The sequence below is a fragment of the Balaenoptera ricei genome, chromosome 7 (genome assembly GCF_028023285.1).
Source record: "Balaenoptera ricei isolate mBalRic1 chromosome 7, mBalRic1.hap2, whole genome shotgun sequence".
NCBI lineage: Eukaryota > Metazoa > Chordata > Mammalia > Artiodactyla > Balaenopteridae > Balaenoptera > Balaenoptera ricei.
Genome location: NC_082645.1, coordinates 11,804,225 through 11,826,800, shown reverse-complemented (window position 1 = coordinate 11,826,800; position 22,576 = coordinate 11,804,225). Strand labels below are relative to the sequence as shown.

The following is a 22,576-nucleotide window of genomic DNA, read 5'->3' as shown; positions in this document are numbered from 1 at the left end:
GGTCATTCCCCTCTGTGCAGGACTTTATTTTTAGTAGAGACTCTATGTCCATAGTTTCCCTGAGGCGCTTGCTAACACTCAGCTTTCTGGGTCCCTCTCCCCAGAAATCACAATCCAGTATGTATGGGACAGGACTCAGGAAGTGTATTTTTAAGGAGCACTCAGTTGACCCTGATGTGAGCCTTCAGTAGATCACACTATGGAAAACAGTACAAGTATATAACACATTAGGCACTCCTGTAACCATAAACAAGGATCTCTTGGACTAATTTATATTTAAAGTGGTAGTAATCAAATTTGTTCATTCATGAGGGGTCATTGGGTTTTAGCATTATAAGCAGGAGACGTCCCTGCTAAGACAGAAAAACAATTTATTATGATGCAATTTTCGATTTCAATATAAAACCTGCAGAGAAGAGTTATAGGGATGGGAACCTTCCCTGAATAATTTTATTCTAGAGTGATTGCCAGTTCTACTGGTGTTTACAAGCTTCCTTATCTGCAGGATGGAGCCCTACTTTTAAATTCAGCCAGAACAACTCACAGAGGGATGGAGGGCCTGCATAATTCTAAGAGAGAAGCATTTCATGTGTTACCCTGGGTTGAAATGTTTCTTCTCTTTCCCTTCTAGAACAAGGAAGGGGAGAGTTTTATAATACTTCACCCCACTTCTAGGAAAGAACTAAACTTAAATTATTTTAGTATTGCAAAGGCAAATGGTATCTCAAACTCCAAGAGCTCTTCATTTTGAACATTTTTTTTGATAAACCCATAGCATCTTCTCACCACCAAGTTACTTCATCCCTAAATAACCTAAGAGCTAGTAGATTTTGCTCTCTGCCCCACAGAAAACAAAGCAGTTCGGTTAGGGTGCAGCTGTGACTACAAAGGATATGAGACGACACTGTTACTGAAGCTTAAGGCCAACCTTTAAAATAAGTACCATCTCTCAAAGCAACGATCTACTGATGTTATGTGTCACCATTCCAAGGCAAGTGAAACGGCTTTCTAACTCTTACTGACTGGGAATTCAAAGCCACTGACTTTGTCTCTGACCTTTAACTCGATGGATTTTGAATCACTCCTTCTGTATTAGGGTGCATACCGTCACTCTTAAACATTGTGGTTAATGAAATAAATCTTGTACAGATTAAAAAAAAGAGTTTTTCTACCTCTGGGTTGAATTTCACAGTTTCAAATACGCATAAGTCATTAAAGTGTAGAAATAACTTTAAAACGATTGAGATTGCATTCTCAATGTCAGTAACCTTGATACAGCTTGGGTCGTGCCACTCGCCAACACACACGTGTTGATAATCCATGTGGGTACTTACTATAGGAGCATCCATAGACCTCAACCCTCATGCCGATCTTTCCACTTGGATTCCACTCCAGGGGCACAAAGCGAACGAACCGGGCTCTCACAGAGTACAGTAACTTGTGGTGCATCACGCTGTCAGCGTTCATGTTTCCTGCAAAGGTCTGTGGGGAGAAAAGGAGGCCAGGTGAGGTCTGCGACACCATGGCAGCACCTTCACGTGAGCTCAAGGACCATATGTGGAAACCCACCTATGTCGCTCCATAAACTTTCAGAGAAGCCCTTCAACTTCTCAGATCTTTCAAATGAAATCTGACCTTGGTGAAAATTCTGCATTATGTCCTATACAGTATTTTTTTTTCAGAGATACTGTACATTATTCTTTAAGAAACTCCCTCCTCCACATTTTATAAATAAGTCAATCTTAGTAAGTCATAAGACATGACATCTAAAAGCTATACTAAGTAAATAACACAATGAAATTCTGATACACCTAATGTTCATAATCACTGCAGTATGGAAGATAACTGAAAAATCTCCTCTTAGAAGGAGAGGCTTTCACAGAAGTAATTGTTACCATTAATTGAAGCCAGTCACTACGCTAAGCACTTTCCATTATCATTATTACTATTTTACAGATTAAAAAGAAATCTGAAGCCGAGAGATAGAGACAGGAGGAGGAAAAACAAATCTTCAAATCATCTAATTGGTTAGTAATTAGTCTATGATTCAATTCCAAAGTTGCCCTATTCCAAAGCCTATGGTTTTTCTACAGTCACACAATTTTCAACTATTCCGTTGTTAATTGCTCCATGAGGGAGAACAGGAGGCTCTGATTTTTATGTAATTTATATTCACATTTCCTTGTGAAGTTTAAGCAAAGGCACACACAGCATGTGAGATATTTGGCACATGAAAATTATGCCTCCTAGCCTTCATTTGGATGAATGATTTCTGGAGTAGAGCTTTTTCTGCAGATCGAATCCAAAGTCTCATACCTAATCTTTTTTTTCCCCCATTGAGGTAAAATATGCATAAAATAAAATTTACCATTTTAACCATTTTAAAGTATATAGTTCAGTGGTATAAAGTACATTCACATTATTGTGTAACCATCACCACTATCCATCCCCAGAACTTTCTCATCAGCCCAACTCTACCTAATCTTTAAGGTAGGATGTGAGCTAGCACACTGATTTGCCTGCTTCATTATGAATGAGCTACCATCTACCTTCTTTTCTGACTCAAATATTCACAGATAAAGCCTGCATGCTAATGTCATATCAATACCAAACAATAAAAAGAAGATCCATTGGTTTCTCAAATGGCCAAAGAGAACAGCAAGTAAAGGATGTATGTATGGAATGGAATCCATTTCAATGATCCAAACCTCAACCTTAATTGTCTCCTCATAACATCTGTGAATCTAGGGTAGTTTGAACAATCTGACATTTCTGCTGGACACAAAACACCCACTGACTAATAACTCTGGTATTCTGCAATTAATATAATCATTGTTATATATCACATGGTGGCTTATGAAGAAGGGAGAAGCTCTCTTTCTACTTTGCAGCAAAACTCTGGTGCAGGAGAATGACTTGGAGGAGAAGAATTCCTTGAGATTCAAATCCAACATTCTTCTCTGTGGATTTGTCAAAGGTTTGGCCATTGTCTCAATCCAGAAAAGAATGGCTCTATTTAGCAGGTTTATCTTCCACATGTCCTGTTCCAATTTTAGCAACATGTGCAGATATAAAACCTCCTCAATCCCTTGCCCACCTAGGAAGGACTCTTCCCTGTAGAGTGTAGCTCTTTTTAAAATGTACTTCTTTGAAATATGAGTTTGGGGGGTGGCCAGAAGTTCTGGTGGTTTTTCACTCTTTTAGACACACTGAAGGTATTTCATGTTTTTCTACAGCCTAACTTGGGAGACTTCCATTCAGTTCTCTGGATTCCCTGTTAATTGTGTTTGCTACAACCCACTCCCCAAGCATGTAAAGGCCCTGTGTTTGCAGCATCACTTATAGAAACTGAATTTTAAACAGGCCTTTATTCACACTGAGGGTAATGGGGGCACCTGTCTTGGGTTCTATGTGATTTGTAGACTGAATATATCTTAAACTGACATTGAAATCCTGGTTGTATAATTCTAGATAAAAAGGTTTATTTTGGGAGCTGGAAATCCCTTGGAGGATTTCTTAACTCAGGTTCTGTGTGCTCTGAAGAGGAAATCCTGGATTCTCATCCAAAGGGGCAGCAACCTGGCGTGACTTTGTAACACTGGACAAATGACTTATTCTTTCTGACTCTATCTTTCAATCTTGCAATCTCAACATCTCACAGTCTCAAAGTCCTACTATTCCATGTTATTTGCAGTTTTGTAGTCTCATAAGCTCACATTCAAGCAAACCCAAGGTCTCAAAGTTACGAGATTTCAAAGTGTGCAATGCATGGTCCCAGAGCCCTCCTGGAGGTAGCAGCCTAAAATCACCTCCGAAACACATAAAGCTAGAAGCAGACTGAATCTAAAGGAAGCTGCAACAAAACTCTCACCAGGTTCATCAGTTCATCTTCCACAAGGTCAAAGACAATCATTGTTTAGCAATGCAAGAAGTTGTAGGCCAGAATGAAAAGCAAAGACAGATCTTACTCTCCAGGTGCTTGGATCCCAAGGCCCTCCTAGATGCATTAAAGCTACCACCAATTCAAAGCCAGCTCAACTACCGAAGACAACAACTGAACAACAGTGTGAATGACAGATGACTTCTCACGGGGACAATGGAGACCAACAAATGCTAAAAGTAGGAAACTCTCAACCTAGCACTCTACATCCAGCAAAAATGGCTTTCAAATTTGAAGGAAAAATAAGCACTGTTTCATTGAAACAAAAGCTGTGATAATTTATTACCTACAGATCTCCACTGTTAAGAATTGCTAAATAGGACTTCCCTGGTGGTGCAGTGGTTAAGAATCTGCCTGCCAGTACAGGGGACGCGGGTTCAAGCCCTGGTCCAGGAAGATCCCACACGCCGCAGAGCAGCTAAGCCTGTGTGCCACAACTACTGAGCCTGCACTCTGGAGCCTGTGAGCCACAGCTACTGAGCCCGAGCACCTAGAGCCCATGCTCTGCAACAAGAGAAGCCACTGCAATGAGAAGCCCATGCATCGCAATGAAGAGTAGCCCCCGCTCGCCGCAACTAGAGAAAGCCTGCGCACAGCAACAAAGACCCAACATAGCTAAAAATAAATAAAATAAAATAAATAAATTTAAAAAAAAAGAATTGCTAAATAAGTCTACAGTCTAAAGGATCTGGTTCCAGATGGAACATTCGTGTACAAGAAGGGATGAAGAGTAAGCAAAGTTGTAAATAGGTGGCTAAATATAAGACAATTTTTCTTTCTTTTCTTAAACACTTTAAACATCAATACATAGTTTAAAGGGAAAATAATAGTATACTGTGATGTTGATAGCAAATGTAGAAGTAAACATATGTCAATAAAACCACAAAGGATGGAATGTAGGCTAAACAGAATTATACAATTATAATTATATATAATTATATATAACCGTAAGGCCCTTACAATCATATATAATTGTAAGGCCCTATGGTTATATATAAAATGGTATAACATCAATTTGAAGTAAATTTCAATGTCAAAGATGCATAAAAATAAACCAAAGAGGTATAGCCACAAAGCTAATAAAAGAGAGTATGGAACATTAAAATAAAATAACAATGACAACAGCAGAAAAACCAATCCTCATTTAAGACGAAATGAGACAGAAAATGAGAAAAGAGTAAATACAGAGGCAAAAAATAAAAAGGAAATTTCAAGATGGTGAACTTAAAACTTTCCCAATTGATAATTCATTTAAAGAAAACTGAGGGGCACTTTCAAGGTGGCAGAGAAGTAAGACATGGAGATCACCTTCCTCCCCACAAATACAAACTACATCTACATGTGGAACAACTCCTACAGAACACCTACTGAACGCTGGCAGAACACCTCAGACTTCCCAAAAGGCAAGAAACTCTCCACGTACCTGGGTAGGGCAAAAGAAAAAAGAAACAACAGAGACAAAAGAATAGGGATGGTACCTGCATCTCTGGGAGGGAGCTGTGAAGGAGGAAAAGTTTCCACACACTAGGAAGCCCCTTCACTGGAGGAGACGGGGGGTGGCAGGGGGGAAGCTTTGGAGCCATGGAGGAGAGCGCAGCAATAGGGGTGCAGAGGGCAAAGCAGAGAGATTCCCACACAGAGGATCAGTGCCGGCCAGAACTCACCAGCCCAAGAGGCTTGTCTGCTCGACCACTGGGGCGGGCGGGGTCTGGGAGCTGAGGCTCGGGCTTCGGTCGAATCCCAGGGAGAGGACTGGGGTTGGCTGCATGAACACAGCCTGAAGGGGGCTAGTGTGCCACAGCAGCCGGGACGGAGTCTGGGAGAAAAGTCTGGACCTGCCTAAGAGGCAAGAGACCCTTGTTTCAGGGTACATGAGGAGAGGAGATTCAGAGCACCACCTAAACAAGCTCCAGAGACGGATGCGAGCCACAGCTATCAGCGCAGACACCAGAGACGGGCATGAAACGCTAAGGCTGCTACTGCCGCCACCAAGAAGCCTGTGTGCAAGCATAGGTCACTATCCACACCGCCCCTTCCAGGAGCCTGTGTAGCCTGCCACTGCCAGGGTCCCATGATCCGGGGACAACTTCCCCGGGAGAAAGCACGGCGTGTCTCAGGCTGTTGCAATGTCACACCAGCCCCTGCCGCCGCAGGCTCACCCCACATTTGGTACCCCCCCCCCCGGGTGAGCCAGAGCCCCTTAATCGGCGGCTACTTTAACCCCGTCCTGTCTGAGCAAAGAACAGATGCCCTCAGGCGACCTACACACAGAGGCCAGGACAAATCCAAAGCTAAACCCCAGGAGCTGTGCGAACAAAGAAGGGAAAGGGAAATCTCACCCAGCAGCCTCAGGAGCAGCAGATTAAATCTCCACAATCAACCTGATGTACCCTGCATCTATGGAAAACATGAATAGACAATGAATCATCCCAAAATTGAGGTGGTGGACTTTGGGAGCAACTGTAGACTTGGGGTTTGCTTTCTGCATCTAATTTGTTTCTGGTTTTATGTTTATCTTAGTTTAGAATTTAGAGCTTATTATCACTGGTAGATTTGTTTATTGATTTGATTGCTCTCTTCCTTTTTTAAATTTTTTAATATATATATATATATATTTTCCTTTTTCTCTTTTTGTGTGTATGTGTATGTTTCTTTGTGTGATTTTGTCTGTATAGCTTTCCTTTTGCCGTTTGTCCTAAGGTTCTGACTGCCCATTTTTGTTTGTTTGTTTTTTTGTTTGTTTTTAGTATAGTTTTTAGCACTTTATCATTGGTGGATTTGTTTTTAGGATTGGTTGCTCTCTTCTTTCTTTCCCTTTTTTTAATTATTTTTTAATTTTTTTGTTTTTAATAATTTTTTTCTATTTTAATAACTTTTGTTTATTGTATTTATTTATTTTTCTTTCTTTCTTTTTTCCCCTTTTCTTCTGAGCCATGTGGCTGACAGGGTCTTGGTGCTGTGGCTGGGTGTCAGGCCTGAGCCTCTGAGGTGGGAGAACCGAGTCCAGGACATTGGATCCCCAGAGAACTCCCAGCGCCATGTAATACCAAATGGCAAAAGCTCTCCCACAGATCTCCATCTAAACGCTAATACCCAGCTCCACTCAATGACCAGCAAGCTACAGTGCTGGCCACCCCATGCCAAACAACTAGCAAGACAGGAACAGAACCGCACCCATTAGCAGAGTGGCTGCCTAAAATTATATTAAGTCCACAGACACCCCAAAACACCACCAGACGTGGTCCTGCCCACCAGAAAGACAAGATCCAGCCTCATCCACCAGAACACAGGCACGAATCACCTCCACCAGGAAGCCTACCCAACACACTGAACCAACCTTACCCACTGGGAGCAGACACCAAAAACAACGGGAACTATGAACCCACAGCCTGCAAAACAGAGACCCCAAACACAGTAAGTTAAGCAAAATGAGAAGACAGAGAAACATGCAGCAGAAGAAGGAGCAAGGTAAAAACCCACCAGACCAAACAAATGAAGAGGAAATAGGCAGTCTACCTGAAAAAGAATTCAGTGTAATGATAGTAAAAATGATCCAAAATCTTGGAAATAGAACGGAGAAAATACAAGAAACATTTAACAAGGATCTAGAAGAACTAAAGCACAAACAAACAATGATGAACAACACAATAAATGAAATTAAAAATTCTCTAGAAGGAAACAACAGCAGAATAACTGAGGCAGAAAAACGGATAAGTGACCTGGAAGATAAAATAGTGGAAATAACCACCACAGAGCAGAATAAAGAAAAAAGAATGAAAAGAATTGAGGATAATATCAGAGACCTCTGGGACAACATAAAATGCACCAACATTGGAATTATAGGGGTCCAGAAGAAAAGAGAAAAAAAAAGGGAATGAGAAAATATTTGAAGAGATTATAGTTGAAAACTTCCCTAATATAGGAAAGGAAATAGTCAAGTCCAGGAAGCGCAGAGAGTCCCATACAGGATAAATCCAAGGAGAAACACACCAAGACACATATTAATCAAACTATCAAAAATTAAATACAGAGAAAAAATATTAAAAGCAGCAAGGGAAAAGCAACAATTAACATACAAAGGACTCCCCATAAGGTTAACAGCTGATCTTTCAGCAGAAACTCTGCAAGTCAGAAGAGAGTGGCAGGACATATTTAAAGTGATTAAAGGGAAAAACCTACAAGCAAGATTACTCTACCCAGCAAGGATCTCACTGAGATTCGATGGAGAAATTAAAAACTTTACAGATAAGCAAAAGCTAAGAGAATTCAGCACCATCAAACCAGCTCTACAACAAATGCTAAAGGAAATTCTCTATGCAGGAAACACAAGAGAAGGAAAAGACTTACAATAACAAACCCAAAACAATTAAGAAAATGGTAATAGGAACATACATATCGATAACTACCTTAAATATATATGGATTAAATGCTCCAACCAAAAGACATAGACTGGCTGAATGAATACAAAGAGAAGACCCATACATATGCTGTCTACAAGAGACCCACTTCAGACCTAGGGACACATACAGACTGAAAGTGAGGGGATGGAAAAAGATAGTCCATGCAAATGGAAATCAAAAGAAAGCTGGAGTAGCAATTCTCATATCAGAAAAAATAGACTTTAAAATAAAGACTCTTACAAGAGACAAAGACAGTACATAATGATCAAGGGATCAATCCAAGAAGAAGATATAACAATTGTAAATATTTATGCACCCAACATAGGAGCACCTCAATACATAAGGCAAAGGCTAACAGCCATAAAAGGGAAAGTCAACACAATCATAATAGGGGACTTTAACACCCCAGTTTCACCAATGGACAGATCATCCAAAATGAAAATAAATAAGGAAACACTAATTGAAACTTAGTTGATATTTATAGGACATTCCATCCAAAAACAGCAGCTTACACTTTCTTCTCAAGTGCTCATGGAACATTCTCCAGGATAGACCATATCTTGGGTCACAAATCAAGCCTTGGTAAATTTAAGAAAATTGAAATTGTATCAAGTATCTTTTCTGACCACAATGCTATGAGACTAGATATCAATTACAGAAAAAATCTGTAAAAAATACAAACACATGAAGGCTAAACAATACACTACTAAATAACCAATAGATCACTGAAGAAATCAAAGAAGAAATCAAAAAATACCTAGAAACGAATGAAAACACGACGACCCAAAACCTATGGAATGCAGCAAAAGCTGTTCTAAGAGGGACATTTATAGCAATACAATCCTACCTCAAGAAACAAGAAACATCTCAAATAAACAACCTAACCTTACACCTAGAGCAATTAGAGAAAGAAGAACAAAAATAACCCAAAGTTAGCAGAAGGAAAGAAATCCTAAAGATCAGATCAGAAATAAATGAGAAAGAAATGAAGGAAATGATAGCAGAGATCAGTAAAACTAAAAGCTGGTTCTTTTAGAAGATACACAAAATTGACAAACCATTAGCCAGACTCATGAAGAAAAAAAAGGGAGATGGTTCTGAAGAACCTAGGGGCAGGACAGGAATAAAGACGCAGACATAGAGAGTGGAGCTGAGGACACACGGAGGGAGAAGGGTAAGCTGGGACAAAGTGAGAGAGTGGCATGGACATATATACACTACCAAATGTAAATTAGATAGCTAGTGGGAAGCAGCCACATAGCATAGGGAGATCAGCTCCATGCTTTGTGTCCACCTAGAGGGGTGGGATAGAGAGTGTGGGAGGGAGACGCAAGAGGGAGGAGATATGGGGATGTATGTATGTGTATAGCTGATTCACTTTGTTATACAGCAGAAATTAACACACCATTGTAAAGCAATTATACTCCAATAAAGATGTTTAAAAAAAAAAGAAAACTGAGTAAACCTGCAATTAAAAGGCATGAATTGTCAGGCTGGATAAAAAAGCAAGGCCTTTTTATGTACTTTCTGTATGATACTCTTTTTTAATAATAAAGACATTGACAGGTTGAAAGTAAAATGGTGGGGAAAGACATGACATGCAAATAATAGGCACTATAAACCTGAATTTTCTCTATTAATATCAGACAAAGTAGGCTGTATTATAAGATAGGGGAGATTCTCAAAATTATAAAGGGTCATTTCATCATGAAGATAAAAACAGCTAAAGGCACAGGCACCTACAACAAAGATTCAAAAATAATCAGCAAGGATATAAAAGATTCAAACAACATTATCAGAGAAATTGGTTAATTACTGTTCATAGAATACTTCACTGAACACTGCAGATTATATATTGTTTTCAAATGCACATGGAATATTCACTAAGAGACACTATATCCTACCCAATAACATAAGTTCCAAAGAAACCATAGTTTGATTTCTAACCACAACTAAATTAAATTAGGAATTGATAATAATAAATTATCTAGAAAACTCTCAAATGTTTAGAAGTTAATAAACACATTTCCAAATAATCCTCAGGTCAACAAGAAACCACAATAGAAATTAGAAAACAATGGAAATTGAGCAATGATAGAAACACTGTATCAAAATTTGTGGAAAGTAGCCAAAGCAGTTCTTAGAAGACAATTAATGGCTTTAAATCCTTTTTTTATATGAGGAATAATATAAAATTAAAACTCTACGCTCCCACTCCAGAAAGATAGAAAAAGAGTAGATTGAACTCACAAGCTTAGTAGACTGGAATTCTACTAACCAATAAAAGCAGCCAGCCATAAAGAGCACAGACTGTGTGATTCCGTGCGTATGAAATCCCGGGGGAGGGCAGAGTTAAGCTCTGATGATAGAAATCAGAGCGGAAATGTGCTTGATGGGGAGAAGTGAAATTCATCACCTAATCTGATCATAACATCTCTGTGAGGTAGGAAATCTGTATTATTTTAAAGATGAGAAGATGAGTTTGGGAGAGTTTAAGTGGAATCATAAGTAATAAGAAAGGATCAAATAGGGACTGGTTTATAAAGATTCTGATTAAAGCCCAGTGACCCTTTCACTCCATTCCCAATATCACCTCTTTATGTCAGGTTTCTGAAACCAGAAGATTGCTTGGCCCTCTGCATATTTTAGTTTACTTCACTTGGTTTATCATCAGGAAGGTTTTAGCCAACTTCCTCACTAAGGAAGGCGGCCCTGGCTCACAAATACCCACACACATACATTTAGCCTCTCTGAATACATCTTACAATGGTGCAGCCAATCAATATAGTGTCCCCACCTCACCAGGAAACCCCAGGGATCAGAGAGGTTAATTCTGAACAGTATCACATACATTACTTGTCAGAGGTCTGCTTTGTTCTCACCCCACCTCAAATGCTATTATACATAATTTGGGTTCAGGTATTACACTATTGTCACCAGATACATGTTATCATTACTATTTTAAAATATCATGCATATGGTTCTTAAATTTATTTATTTATTTATTTTTGGCTCTGCTGGGTCTTCGTTGCTGCGCATGGGCTTTCTCTAGTTGCGGTGAGCAGGGGCTATTCTTCCTTGCAGTGCGTGGGCTTCTCACTGCGGTGGCCTCTCTGGTTGCGGAGTGTGGGCTCTAGGTGCACGGGCTTTAGTAGTTGTGGCTCACGGGCTCTAGAGCACAGGCTCAGTAGTTGCGGCATGCAGACTCAGTAGGTGTGGTTCGCAGGATCTAGAGCGCAGGCTCAGTAGTTGTGGCGCGGGCTTAGTTGCTCCGCGGCATGTGGGATCTTTCTGGACCAGGGCTTGAACCCGTGTCCCCTGCATTGGCAGGCAGATTCTTAACCACTGCGCCATCAGGGAAGCCCGCATGTGGTTCTTGACAAAACTGCTCATTGATTTTGTCCCTACGCAGGAACACAATGCAGAAGTTGCTTTTTCTGGCTCCCTTTCTATCCCTAGAGTGAAAGGAGCTTGAGAATCAGAGATGTTAAGTCCCTACGTACTTACAAAAGGAAACAAGCACACAGAGTGGACTCATGGGGGGGGGGATGGGGGAGCTTCCTCATCCTTAAGCAGGTGGAAGGGTCCCCAGGTAAATGAAGGGAGAGTGTCAGAGTCAGCCTGCAGCTTCTTCTCCTATGATACCCGTTCCTTGACATTAAACAACATTTTGGTTGATGAATGGAAGATCCTGGGATCATGATGAAGGTGTGGATGCTCTTTTCCTGCTTTCTTAGCCAGATAATGGACTGGGCATAAATGGCGAGGCTAAGGGGGACCATGCCTAGCACTTATTAATGGATAGTGGACAGTTCTGGTCTCCCTGCCACCCAAGCCTCTCATTTGGATTCAAGGAATACACCATGTTGAGCCAGCCTGCACTGACTGTTCTGACCAGCAGCCAGATTGCAAGCATCCGGGTGCCCCAGGGAAGATGTGAATCTGCCTAACCGCAGTCCAGGCAAGAAGTAACAGGTGAAACCACCAAATTCTGCCTCAGTAAACTTGACATGGAATATCAGGCATTCTCAGGGAGATTTCTGTTTCAAGTCTGGAGCTCTGCCACACACACCGCCCAGCCCCACGGTCCATATTAAGAGAAGCAGTAAAATGGGAGAGAAAGGGGATGAGCTTTGGGTGCTAATCCTAGCAACCTTGAGATTCGCTCTGCTGTCCCAGCAAGGGTCTTAGACTGTAACTCCCTTGGGGATACAGATCACATGTTATTTTAAACTGGGGTGTCTAGCCCAGCACATAGAACAAAGTATTTCATTTTTTGAAATGTTTATTGAAATATAGTTGATTTACAGTGTTGTATTAGTTTCAGGTGTACAGCAAAGTGATGCAGTTATACATATACATATATTATCTATTATTTTTTAGATTCTTTTCCATTATAGGTTATTACAGGAGATTGAGTTCCCTGTGCTATATAGTAGGTCCTTGTTGATCATCTATTTTATATATAGTAGTGCGTATATGTTAATCCCAAGCTCCTAATTTATCCCTTCTCCCTCCCTTTCCACTTTGGTAACCGTAAGTTTGTTTTCTATGTCTGTGGGTCTATTTCTGCTTTGTAAATAAGTTTATTTGTATCATTTTTTTAGACCCCACGTATAAGTGACATCATATGATACTTGTCTTTCTCTGTCTGCACTATTTACAACAGACAAGATACAGAAGCAACCTAAGTGTCCATTGACTGATGAATGGATAAAGAAGGTGTGGTATATATATACAATGGAATATAACTCAGCCATAAAAAAGAATGAAATAATGCCATTTGCAGCAACATGGATGGACCTAGAGATTATCATACTAAGTGAAGTAACTCAAACACAGTATTTCTTAAAGGTACGTTGAAACGGCATTCAGTAACCCAAACCAAATCTGTGTAGTTGTTTCAAAATCAGTGAATTGCACAGTCTCCTGTCTCTCACACTGTTACTAGTGAGTTGCTGAATGACTGAGTGAATGAACAAAGGGTCATAAGGTTTATGAATCTTGGTTTCCTTACCAGGAAAAGGGTGAAAATAAAATCTCCAGGGTTGTGAATCTTACATTAAAAACTATATGCAAATGACATTGCACATAGTAGATTCTCACCAATACAAGCCATACTCTTACAGAGAGAGACAGAGACAGAAAGAGAGGAAGACAGATTTCAATAGCTAATTCTTGTGTACAAATATCTTTGTTTGAGAGTATATTTTGCAGCAATGACTTCTTATTAATACCCTCTAACCCCACGCAAGGCATTTGCCAACCATACTTAAATTTTCTGAATGACATTCAAAGGGTCCTCCCCCAAAAAAGAGTGAAAACTTAAACTAAGAAAGGTTCTAGCAGCCCAGAGTTAATTAAAAATACAGCTTTTGGCATTTAATAAGATACATTTAATAAGGCAGGTGGTAATTAACATGCAAACCACAGAGTTACAACTAACATGGATAAACCCACTCAGGCCTCCAGTGGTCCAAACTGCTCTTCAGGGCTTCGCGTTAAATGTGTTTCAGATAGGCACTTAGAGAAAAGGAAATGAAAAGTAGGTGTTAGGCACTGGCCACTATTTGCCGACAGGGATTCTAAAATTATAGACTTGAAGGAGGTAAAAAGGATAATTAAACTATTGAATGTTTTTTCTAACTTGTTTGCAGTGCATTGCCCATGATAAGTGCATCTGTGGTACATCTACCTGTAATTTCATAGAAGCAGTTATTTAATGAGGCTAGGACCACCAGGCCAGCCTTTGCCTGCTGTTTTCGAGTTGTCCCACCTTTCTAGTTTGATCTTAATAGTTGGTAAAGAGGATGACTGATCCTTGCCACTTTCCATCCTCCTCCCTTTGCCTGGTTATGGCCTCCAAAGCAGAGGGACAACTCAAGGATTCAAGGCAACAGTCGAGAAAAACTTTCATCCCCATTTGGTACTGACCACAATTTGAGCTACAGTCATGTACTCATGTCCTGTTCTCTTATCTTAGGAACTGCATGTTCTTGCTCTTTCCAGGTTGTGTAACTGTACCACTGAAGAGATATTTATTTATTCCTCCGTATTCGGCGGTAGAAATGTCCTCTAGTGGGTGTGAGTGTTTCCTCATTCCCATCCCAGCCCTGACACAACCTTTATCGTGCATGTGCTCTTGTGCAATCAATGCCCAAGTTGTCATTTTTCTCCTAGTCTCCGTGTCCTGACCCGAGCTGTCAGCTATCCTCCTGAAACTTGGTTGCTGTCTGGTCAGTTCAGAAAATGGAATTTTAAGTGAAGTCCTAATGTTAACCACTTTATTCTTTTTTTTTGGCTGCACATGCATTTTGTGGGATCTTAGTTCCCTGACCAGGGGTCGAACCCAGGCCCTCGGCAGTGAAAGTGCAGAGTCCTAACCACTGGACTGCCAGGGAATTCCCCACTTTACTCTTAATTTACCCATATTAAAGTTATTTGCAATGCAAATCTCATTAAAACCTCCAAACACACTGCTGAACCCCCATCCTAATGCATCACATGTACCCCTGCATATTTCCAATGATGGGATGGGTAAGAAGTGCCAGAAGAAGTTACTGAGGAACTACCGAGATTGCAAAGAATGTCTTCAATGAAATGCCTTTCCCACTGGAGGGGCCAGTGCCTTCAGGGACCAGCATTGGACCTCAGGCAGAAAAAGCTGGCTTCTCACAGGTGCAGAGCACCAAGTCTACAGCGTCTGGATCTCTATACCTCCACTTACCCCATCAAAAGTAATTAACTTCATATCCCGTTTCCTCGCCATTCTCCTAGTTTGATGAACCAGTGTGGTCCTCTGTAATCGGTATTAAAACTATTCCACCAATAACTCAAGCACAAATAGAGTTCATTTCATTTCAAGTGTTACAAGCACTGGGAAAGGGCATTGGTAAAGCTGTTTTTAAAATAGAAGCTGAAGGACTTCCTAATCACCATTGGCTTCTGCTTTAACAAGTAAGCATTATTGATTTGAAGGAAGTTTCTCAATTAAGTTGCTCAAAACTCTTCCTAGAACAATAGAAACATTAGGTACACAACTGGCTGTCATCTTCTCTATGACAACGATTGTGTCTGGGTCACGTTTTACTAGAAAATAAAATATAATCAACTAATAATGTAGAAATTATGTCTATCAACGCACAGCTAAATAGAAATGTGGCTTTAGTGTCTACTGGCTTGGATGATCCAGACTGCTAGTTATTCTTGAGGATGCGATGCAGATAAAGATAAATATTTGTTTAAAAATGAGTATACGCTTATGACACCAAAGTCCTCCATTGCCATTGCTGTATTTGTTCGGAGTTCTGATTTTTGTGCGACTTCTGCTGGGTTATGTATAAAGGGGACTAAAGTGACTGTTGAGATGTGTGTCATATACCTATGTTTCCATCTCTGCCCTGAGAACTATAACACCCACGTGTATGTCAGCTTGACCATACGATGCATGCCTGGAAAAGACTGAGATACCCACTTAGCAAAATCAGGCTTTTCATACTCCACTAAAGCAAAAAGAAACAGTGCTCTTGCCCTTCTTCAATTTCCGAAAAAGAAACTGAAAGCTTTCTGGACTTCCTCCTCGGTGAAATGGGGAACCGAGCATCAGAGTTGACAGGAGGGCTTGGCCTCCTCTCATAGGACCTGGCATTAAGGATAAATATTGCAGCAAGGGCGGGAGCCAGAGCAAGAAAGAGATTAACCAGCACGTCCAGGGTAGTCACGGAGCGACTGGAAAATAGAAAAACCAAGACAGAAAGTCTGCCCAGCTGGCCAGCCTTTTATGTGCATCGCCATAGCTTTAACAGGTGATCTCCCCAACTCCTTTCCCCTGCCCGACATCACCTGCCCTCCTATCTCACTTTATTTTCTTTCCTAAATGCATCACCACCTGAAAGACTAAATACATACATTTATTTGCATTTCTGTCTCTCTCTCCATGGCACTGCAAGAATCGCATGGCTTCTCCTAGAATCACAGGCGAGGCCCATAGAGGTTTACTCAGTGAAGGAATGACCCACGGCCTTTGCTCCCCTAATTTGCTTCATCATAGAGCCTATTACTTGTTCATGGAGACTCTTAATTGTGTTCCATAGAAATGCAAGCACAATGTCATAATAAGGGAAGTTCTTGTTCACAGCTTTTGGTGGACAAACCAAGAGAGGAGTTTTCAGACGTTTTCTCAATGAAGAGCATTCCTAGTTAAAGGGGGAATGGAAATCATGACATATTAGAATTCCTTCTACTATCACAGCTCTTTAATGCTCTGGATTCTTGGACTAGGGCACTTCCGAGAGACAAGAAGAGAGTAAAGTTTCAATGTACATAGTTAAGAAATCCTATGCTACCCAGTCTATCAGGAACTATCCAAGGAAGAAGCATCAGAGAACCTCGTGGATAGCTCACACTGTTCATATTTCTTCCTTGATGATAATCTGTGCCTACAAGGTCAAGTTGTTGAGCCCACAAGCTACCTGCAGACTGTGGGTCTGGTTCCTACTGTCCTGTACAATATATTGGCCAAGACTGGTGCTCGCTCTAAAAGGACCAAGTGATAACTAAAATGTTCTAGGATGATCTTACCATTATTTCCTCCCCAGAGCTTTTCAGGCTCCCTTCCAATACCACTTTCTACACCAGCAGATAAGGCTCAATTTACCTGTCATGTAGGTGATTTTCTCCTAAGATAATTTAACTTCCCTGAATAGGGACCTTTGAAGAGACAGCAGGCTGCCACTGGAAAAAGGAACATGAAAGCAGACATCATGTCTCTGTTTCTTTTTTTTTTTTCATTCATTTTCCTGAGATTTGGATCTCAAAGTAGCACTCTGCAGAGTGATTTCAACTTCGTGTCAGCCTCTGGCAAAACCACGTAATAGGCTAAGTTCATCAGGATCTCCTTCTCTTCTCCCTCACTCCTTTGTCCCATTTTTGCTCTTAGGTGACTTTCAACTTTTTTTCTGTTAAATTGTCAGTAACTCAAGCAATGACCCTTCCTAGGGAAAAAGCAGAATTTCCATTCTTAAAAGGGACACTTGAAGCACAAAGGAATAAAGAAGGAAGGAAGGAAGGAAGGAAGGAAGGAAGGAAGGAAGGAAGGAAGGGAGGGAGGGAGGGAGGGAGGGAGGAAGGAGGGAGGGAGGGAGGGAGGGAGGGACAATTTTATACGCTAAAATAATTAATATCCTGATACTAGTTTGGCTAATAAACTAAGAAAAAATACCTGAATATTTGCTGCAAGCTCTGAGGTCTGCCCCTGAGTAGGTGAAAACCAAAGTCAATATCTGGTGATGGGTCCCCTCCCTCCATCTACATCCCCACCTTCATCAGCTCTTTCCTGGGTACCACAACAGCCTCCAGACAATTCTTGCCCCTCTAGTGTTACTCCTATCTAACCCATCTGACGAGAGAGTTCATTAGCTTTAAGATCAAGGAGAGACTTCCCCATATGCCCTATAAAACCCCCTGTTTTCCAAACCACCTCCTGCTTCTTCTCTCCTCCCCAGCCTTCCTTCTACCATATCAAACTGCTACAGGTTCCCTCAAGCACACGAGCAAATGCTTCCTTTAAGCTGGTGATACTCTTTTGGTTTAGAGCTATTATCTCTTCTGCCACAGTAACACATCAGCAAAAAGTCCAGAATGGATGCATTTATGGTGGTCTCCGCGTCTAGACAGCAGTCATCTCGAGGACCTGTGCCTTCATTCATTTTCTGTCTCTAGCACCCTACACAACTGTAGCACCCAGAAGGTGGAAAATACACGAGGTTTCCATTCTTCACTTTTCTTCTTAACCTTGATCCCCCTTGAGAAGCATTATCGACCCTTGACTGCACGATGCAGCATGAAGCTGCAGAGCTTTGGTGGAAGAGACCCTTCAAATTCACCACCTACCATTACTTCATGTGTAGCCAAAGGCCATTCCTACCATCTTTCGGAATCTTGGCTTCTTCATCCATTAAGTGGAGGTAATAATCCATAGGAAAGGAAGCATGCAGTAAAGCTTCTTTTATCCAAAACCAGATCCCCTAAAACTATTCATTGATTCCCTTTTTCCAACAGTTTTCAGCGGTGACTTCCACTGCTCACATCAATCATCCTTTCAGTGGCTCTTGTGCATAAACAGCAGGGACGTCTGCATGCTCTGTATCAAATGTGGAGGATCAAGGCTGCATAAATGTGTCTGTACCTCGCTGCAGCGGGGGACACTCAGGCCCTCTTCACACTTTGCTTCATTCCCAAATTTAAAGAGTGATTTTCAGACTGACCAGCTTGATGATTCTACACGTGTTCTGACTGCAGTTTTGACAGCGTCCGAACCCAGTCAAACAGGGATTCCGAGTTCCTCGGTTTGATATTCAACGCCCTCGAAGCTGATCTCATTCTGCTTTTATGAGTCTTCTTTCTCACAATCCCTGAATGCACTGTAAACTCCCCAAACGGGGCCATTCACTGTCATTGGCCACAGATGTTCCATGCAACCTCATTTCGGTCCTGTTGGGCTATGGAGGTACTTTCATGTGGATTTAGGAAGATGCACTCTGGACCACGCTGCCCAGGCTCAAATCCTTCTTCCACCACTTACTGGATGTGAGAGCTTGGGCAAGTACTTAACTTTTCTGTCCTAATATTTGCCCTACTTTAAAAAGGGGATAAAAGTGCATCCCTCAAGGGATGGTTGAGAGGAATGTGTGTGTGTGTGTGTGTGTGTGTATGTGTGTGTATACAGGCAGGGATTTCTGTATGTGTGTATTTGTTAACTTGAAGATGGCTCACACTTCATGCTGGAATTATTCTAAAGAATAATTATATATAATTATATATAATTATTCTAAAGAATAATAATATACTCATGTATATTGCTTGGATATTGCTTAGAATGCTTCTTGCATGAAGTATGAAGTTCTGGAATAAGGTATGACTGACGTTAAGTGTTAACTATTGTTATTATTCTACATATTCAATTCAGTCATAACTATTCTTCAAGCCCATGTCATATGTTGACTTCTCTATTAAACAAATCCTAGTTCCCCAGGCAAAGGAGGAAGGGAAACTAACACTTCTTGGATGCAGATGATGGTGCAAGTACCTGTTCTCACATCAGTCCTCCTCACATCCTATGCTGGTTCTGGGCATTTGGGAGACAAAATATCTGGGACATAGGGGGTCAGTAAGTTGCCCGACTTGGAGCTGGGATTTGAGCCCAGTCTGTCCATCGGTTCAAACCTCCTTCCTCCCTGCTCCACGTGGCTGTTTCTCTCTCTCCTCTGAGCGGCCCTCATGCATGATTTCTAACTCCATCATGGCACTTAATACTTGCTACCTTGTATTGTAGTGATGTCTGTGCATTTACCTGATTGTACCATGAAACAATATACTTTTTCAGAGAAGTATTTTAAATATACATATAAAATATAAGTATATAATAAAATATATGTAATATTATATATATTCCATTTTATTTAATCCATTTTATTATATATATATATTATCTATCTGATAACCTCCATACTTGTCTAGCATTACATATTAAACAAGTAAATATTTATATTTACATATATTTATAATGTAAATATTATATATTATATATATTGAATATGCTTTTTCAGAGCAGGGATTTATATACATTTATATATAAAATATTATATATAATATTTATATAATGTATATGTTCCATTGTACTTAATATAATCCATTATACATATATTATCTATTTGATAAACTCCATACCTGTCTAGCATTATGTATTAAAAATGGAAATATTATATGTTATTTATATGTGTATATATATATATAGAATACACTTTTTCAGAGCAAGGTTTTATATATATAAATTTATATATGTATATACTATCCATCTGATAACATCCATACGTCTAGCATTATGTATTAAAAATGTACTTAAACCTAAACCTTCACCATATAGATCCCATGCCCAACACTCCCCATTTACATCTTTATTCATTCCTTTGCTTTATTAATGGACACACTTGTGTCATCTATAAGAGCCTTCATTTTCTGAATGAATTTAAATTTTGGAAGAGTCTTTAGTCCTGCATTTAGCACGGGGTAAGATCCAAAGTATTTTAGTTCCTATTTTACTGATTAAAAAAAAAGACCAATAGAACACTGCCATGAAATGAGGCCTTGACACCTTCATGGAACACTGAGCCTAGATTCTAGATTTGAGCTTGACTAGGTTCCTTTGGCATGCAGGCAGAACACATGATTCTCAGAGCAGGGAGTACAGTGAAAAGCAAGAGTGAAATTCAGCCAAATGGGCTGCAATCTTGTCTTCATCACCCTGGGACCTGGGTAAGTATTTGAACCTCTCTGTGCCTTTGTTTCCTCCTCTGTGAAATGGGGATAACAGCTCTGTATATGTCAGAGGGCTGTTGTAAGGATGAAAGGAGATGGTACGTGTAAAATACTGAGCGATTCCTGCCTGCAGCAAACACTCATCCCATGTTGACGATTCATCTTCTCCTCCTCTTTGTTAATATGTCACTTGTCAGCATAGGATCAGGATGGCCTCACGGTATCCATGGGAGCCTAAGCGGCATGCTGTCAGGGGCTGTGTTTCAGATGCTGGTCCAGTGATGGGTCATTTCTGTCTCTCCTACTTCCATGCTCTTTATTCTCTTATTATTAATGGCTAGAGAAAGCACACAGTAGCCGGAACAATTAGGTATTAGAAATGTATGAAATAAAACTGACATCTCTTACAGAGGGTTCTCGAATTTACTCTCAACACTTTAAAACCTTGGTGGCTAGAAGCCAGGACCAGCTGCTGGTTTACAGCTGATCGTGTTTTCTCATTCCTAACAGGGAGAAATTGCAGTTTCATTTCGTTGAAAATAAAGCACAATTCTTCAATGGGCCTCGTGGTTCTGCCAAAGCCAAGCCACAATCCTGTTTGGATGAGATGAAACCTGGGACCATGGCAAGTGGCCTGTGCCCAGAACAAGCCTGAACCTGGGGTGGGGATGAGACAGACTGGGCCCTGGGATGTGGGACCCTTTGCTGCAGTGCTTGCACCTGGACAAATGTCTCCTCCAGAAACAAAATACAAGGAAACTCTAAGGCACTAAAAATACCTGTGTAGGGCTTCCCTGGTGTCACAGTGGTTAAGAACCCGCCTGCCAGTGCAGGGGACACAGGTTTGAGCCCTGGTCCGGGAAGATCTCACATGCCACGGAGAAGAGAAGCCACCGCAATGAGAAGCCCGCGTACCTCAACGAAGCGTAGCCCCCGCTCGCCGCAACTAGAGAAAGCCCGCGCACAGCAACGAAGACCCAATACAGACAAAAATAAATAAACTAAAATAAATAAATTGAAAAAAAAACCCATAAACGGCGTACATGTGCAGTTGGGGCAAATTATAGACAAGATACAAAAAGACCAAAAACCCAACTGGCACTTCTGTAGAGCCAGGAGCAAAAGCAGGGTACTGCGCTTGCCCCCTGAATACGGCACCACCTAAGGGGTGGGCAAACCACCTCAGCCAGCCCTCAGGCTGACCCCTGGGCACACCCCTACCCTCACCCCATATAAGGAACCAGCTCACCCCCCCCAACGCCCCCCCAGGGAGCGAGGGAATGAGCAAGGGAACCTGAGGCTTGTTCTCGCTCTCTCCTGCTGCAGCAGGGGCCACAATAACACCTTGCCTGAATTTCTTGTCTGGCCTCTTATCAATTTCTATCGATTAAAGAGGCCAAGAACCCTAGTCGGTATCAGGGGAAACTGCATGCTGCCCCCTTTCACCAGGCCCCTAGAGAAAGCTCAGAGAAGTATGTTCCCCTGGCTTTGGAGCACAGGAGGACTGGTCAGAGGTACCCTGTGGGGGCAGTTACGTGAGTCTCTGCAAAGGACTTCTGAGCCAGGGGTGAAGGACAGAGATGCTGGGCCAGGTCACCTGCTAGGAGGTGCTGAACCACATGTAAGTCTAGGGTCTTTAATACGTGATCACCAGTTTGAAGCTTTTCTGTGTTGTAATTTTCTTTTACTTATTCTCAAGCTTTCTTCTTATCTCCAAACCCTCCAGATAAGTTTTACCTGGACTTTAGATATTATAGGAGGGACCTATATTCTTATTTGGAGAATCTGCAGAAGTAGATCCTGATACAGCAAAAGGCCACGAGTCCTCCTGGTTGAGATAAAGAGTAACAGCCCAGATGGATTTGAAGAACAAGGAAGCATTCCTTTAGCATCTCAGAAAACTTTAGAGGCCAGAGCAGTT

The 22,576-nt window shown here is 41.1% G+C and overlaps 1 protein-coding gene across 2 annotated transcripts in view; it reads right to left on the bottom strand.

Annotated features, from left to right (window-relative positions):
- CNTNAP5 (contactin associated protein family member 5) overlaps positions 1-22,576 on the bottom strand; it is an 887,247-nt gene that overhangs the window by 488,450 nt on the left and 376,221 nt on the right. For both annotated transcript variants that reach the window (XM_059927107.1, XM_059927108.1), the window contains exon 4: positions 1,335-1,482. In XM_059927107.1, coding sequence (XP_059783090.1) covers positions 1,335-1,482 — 148 coding nt within the window. The remainder of the gene's footprint in view (positions 1-1,334; positions 1,483-22,576) is intronic.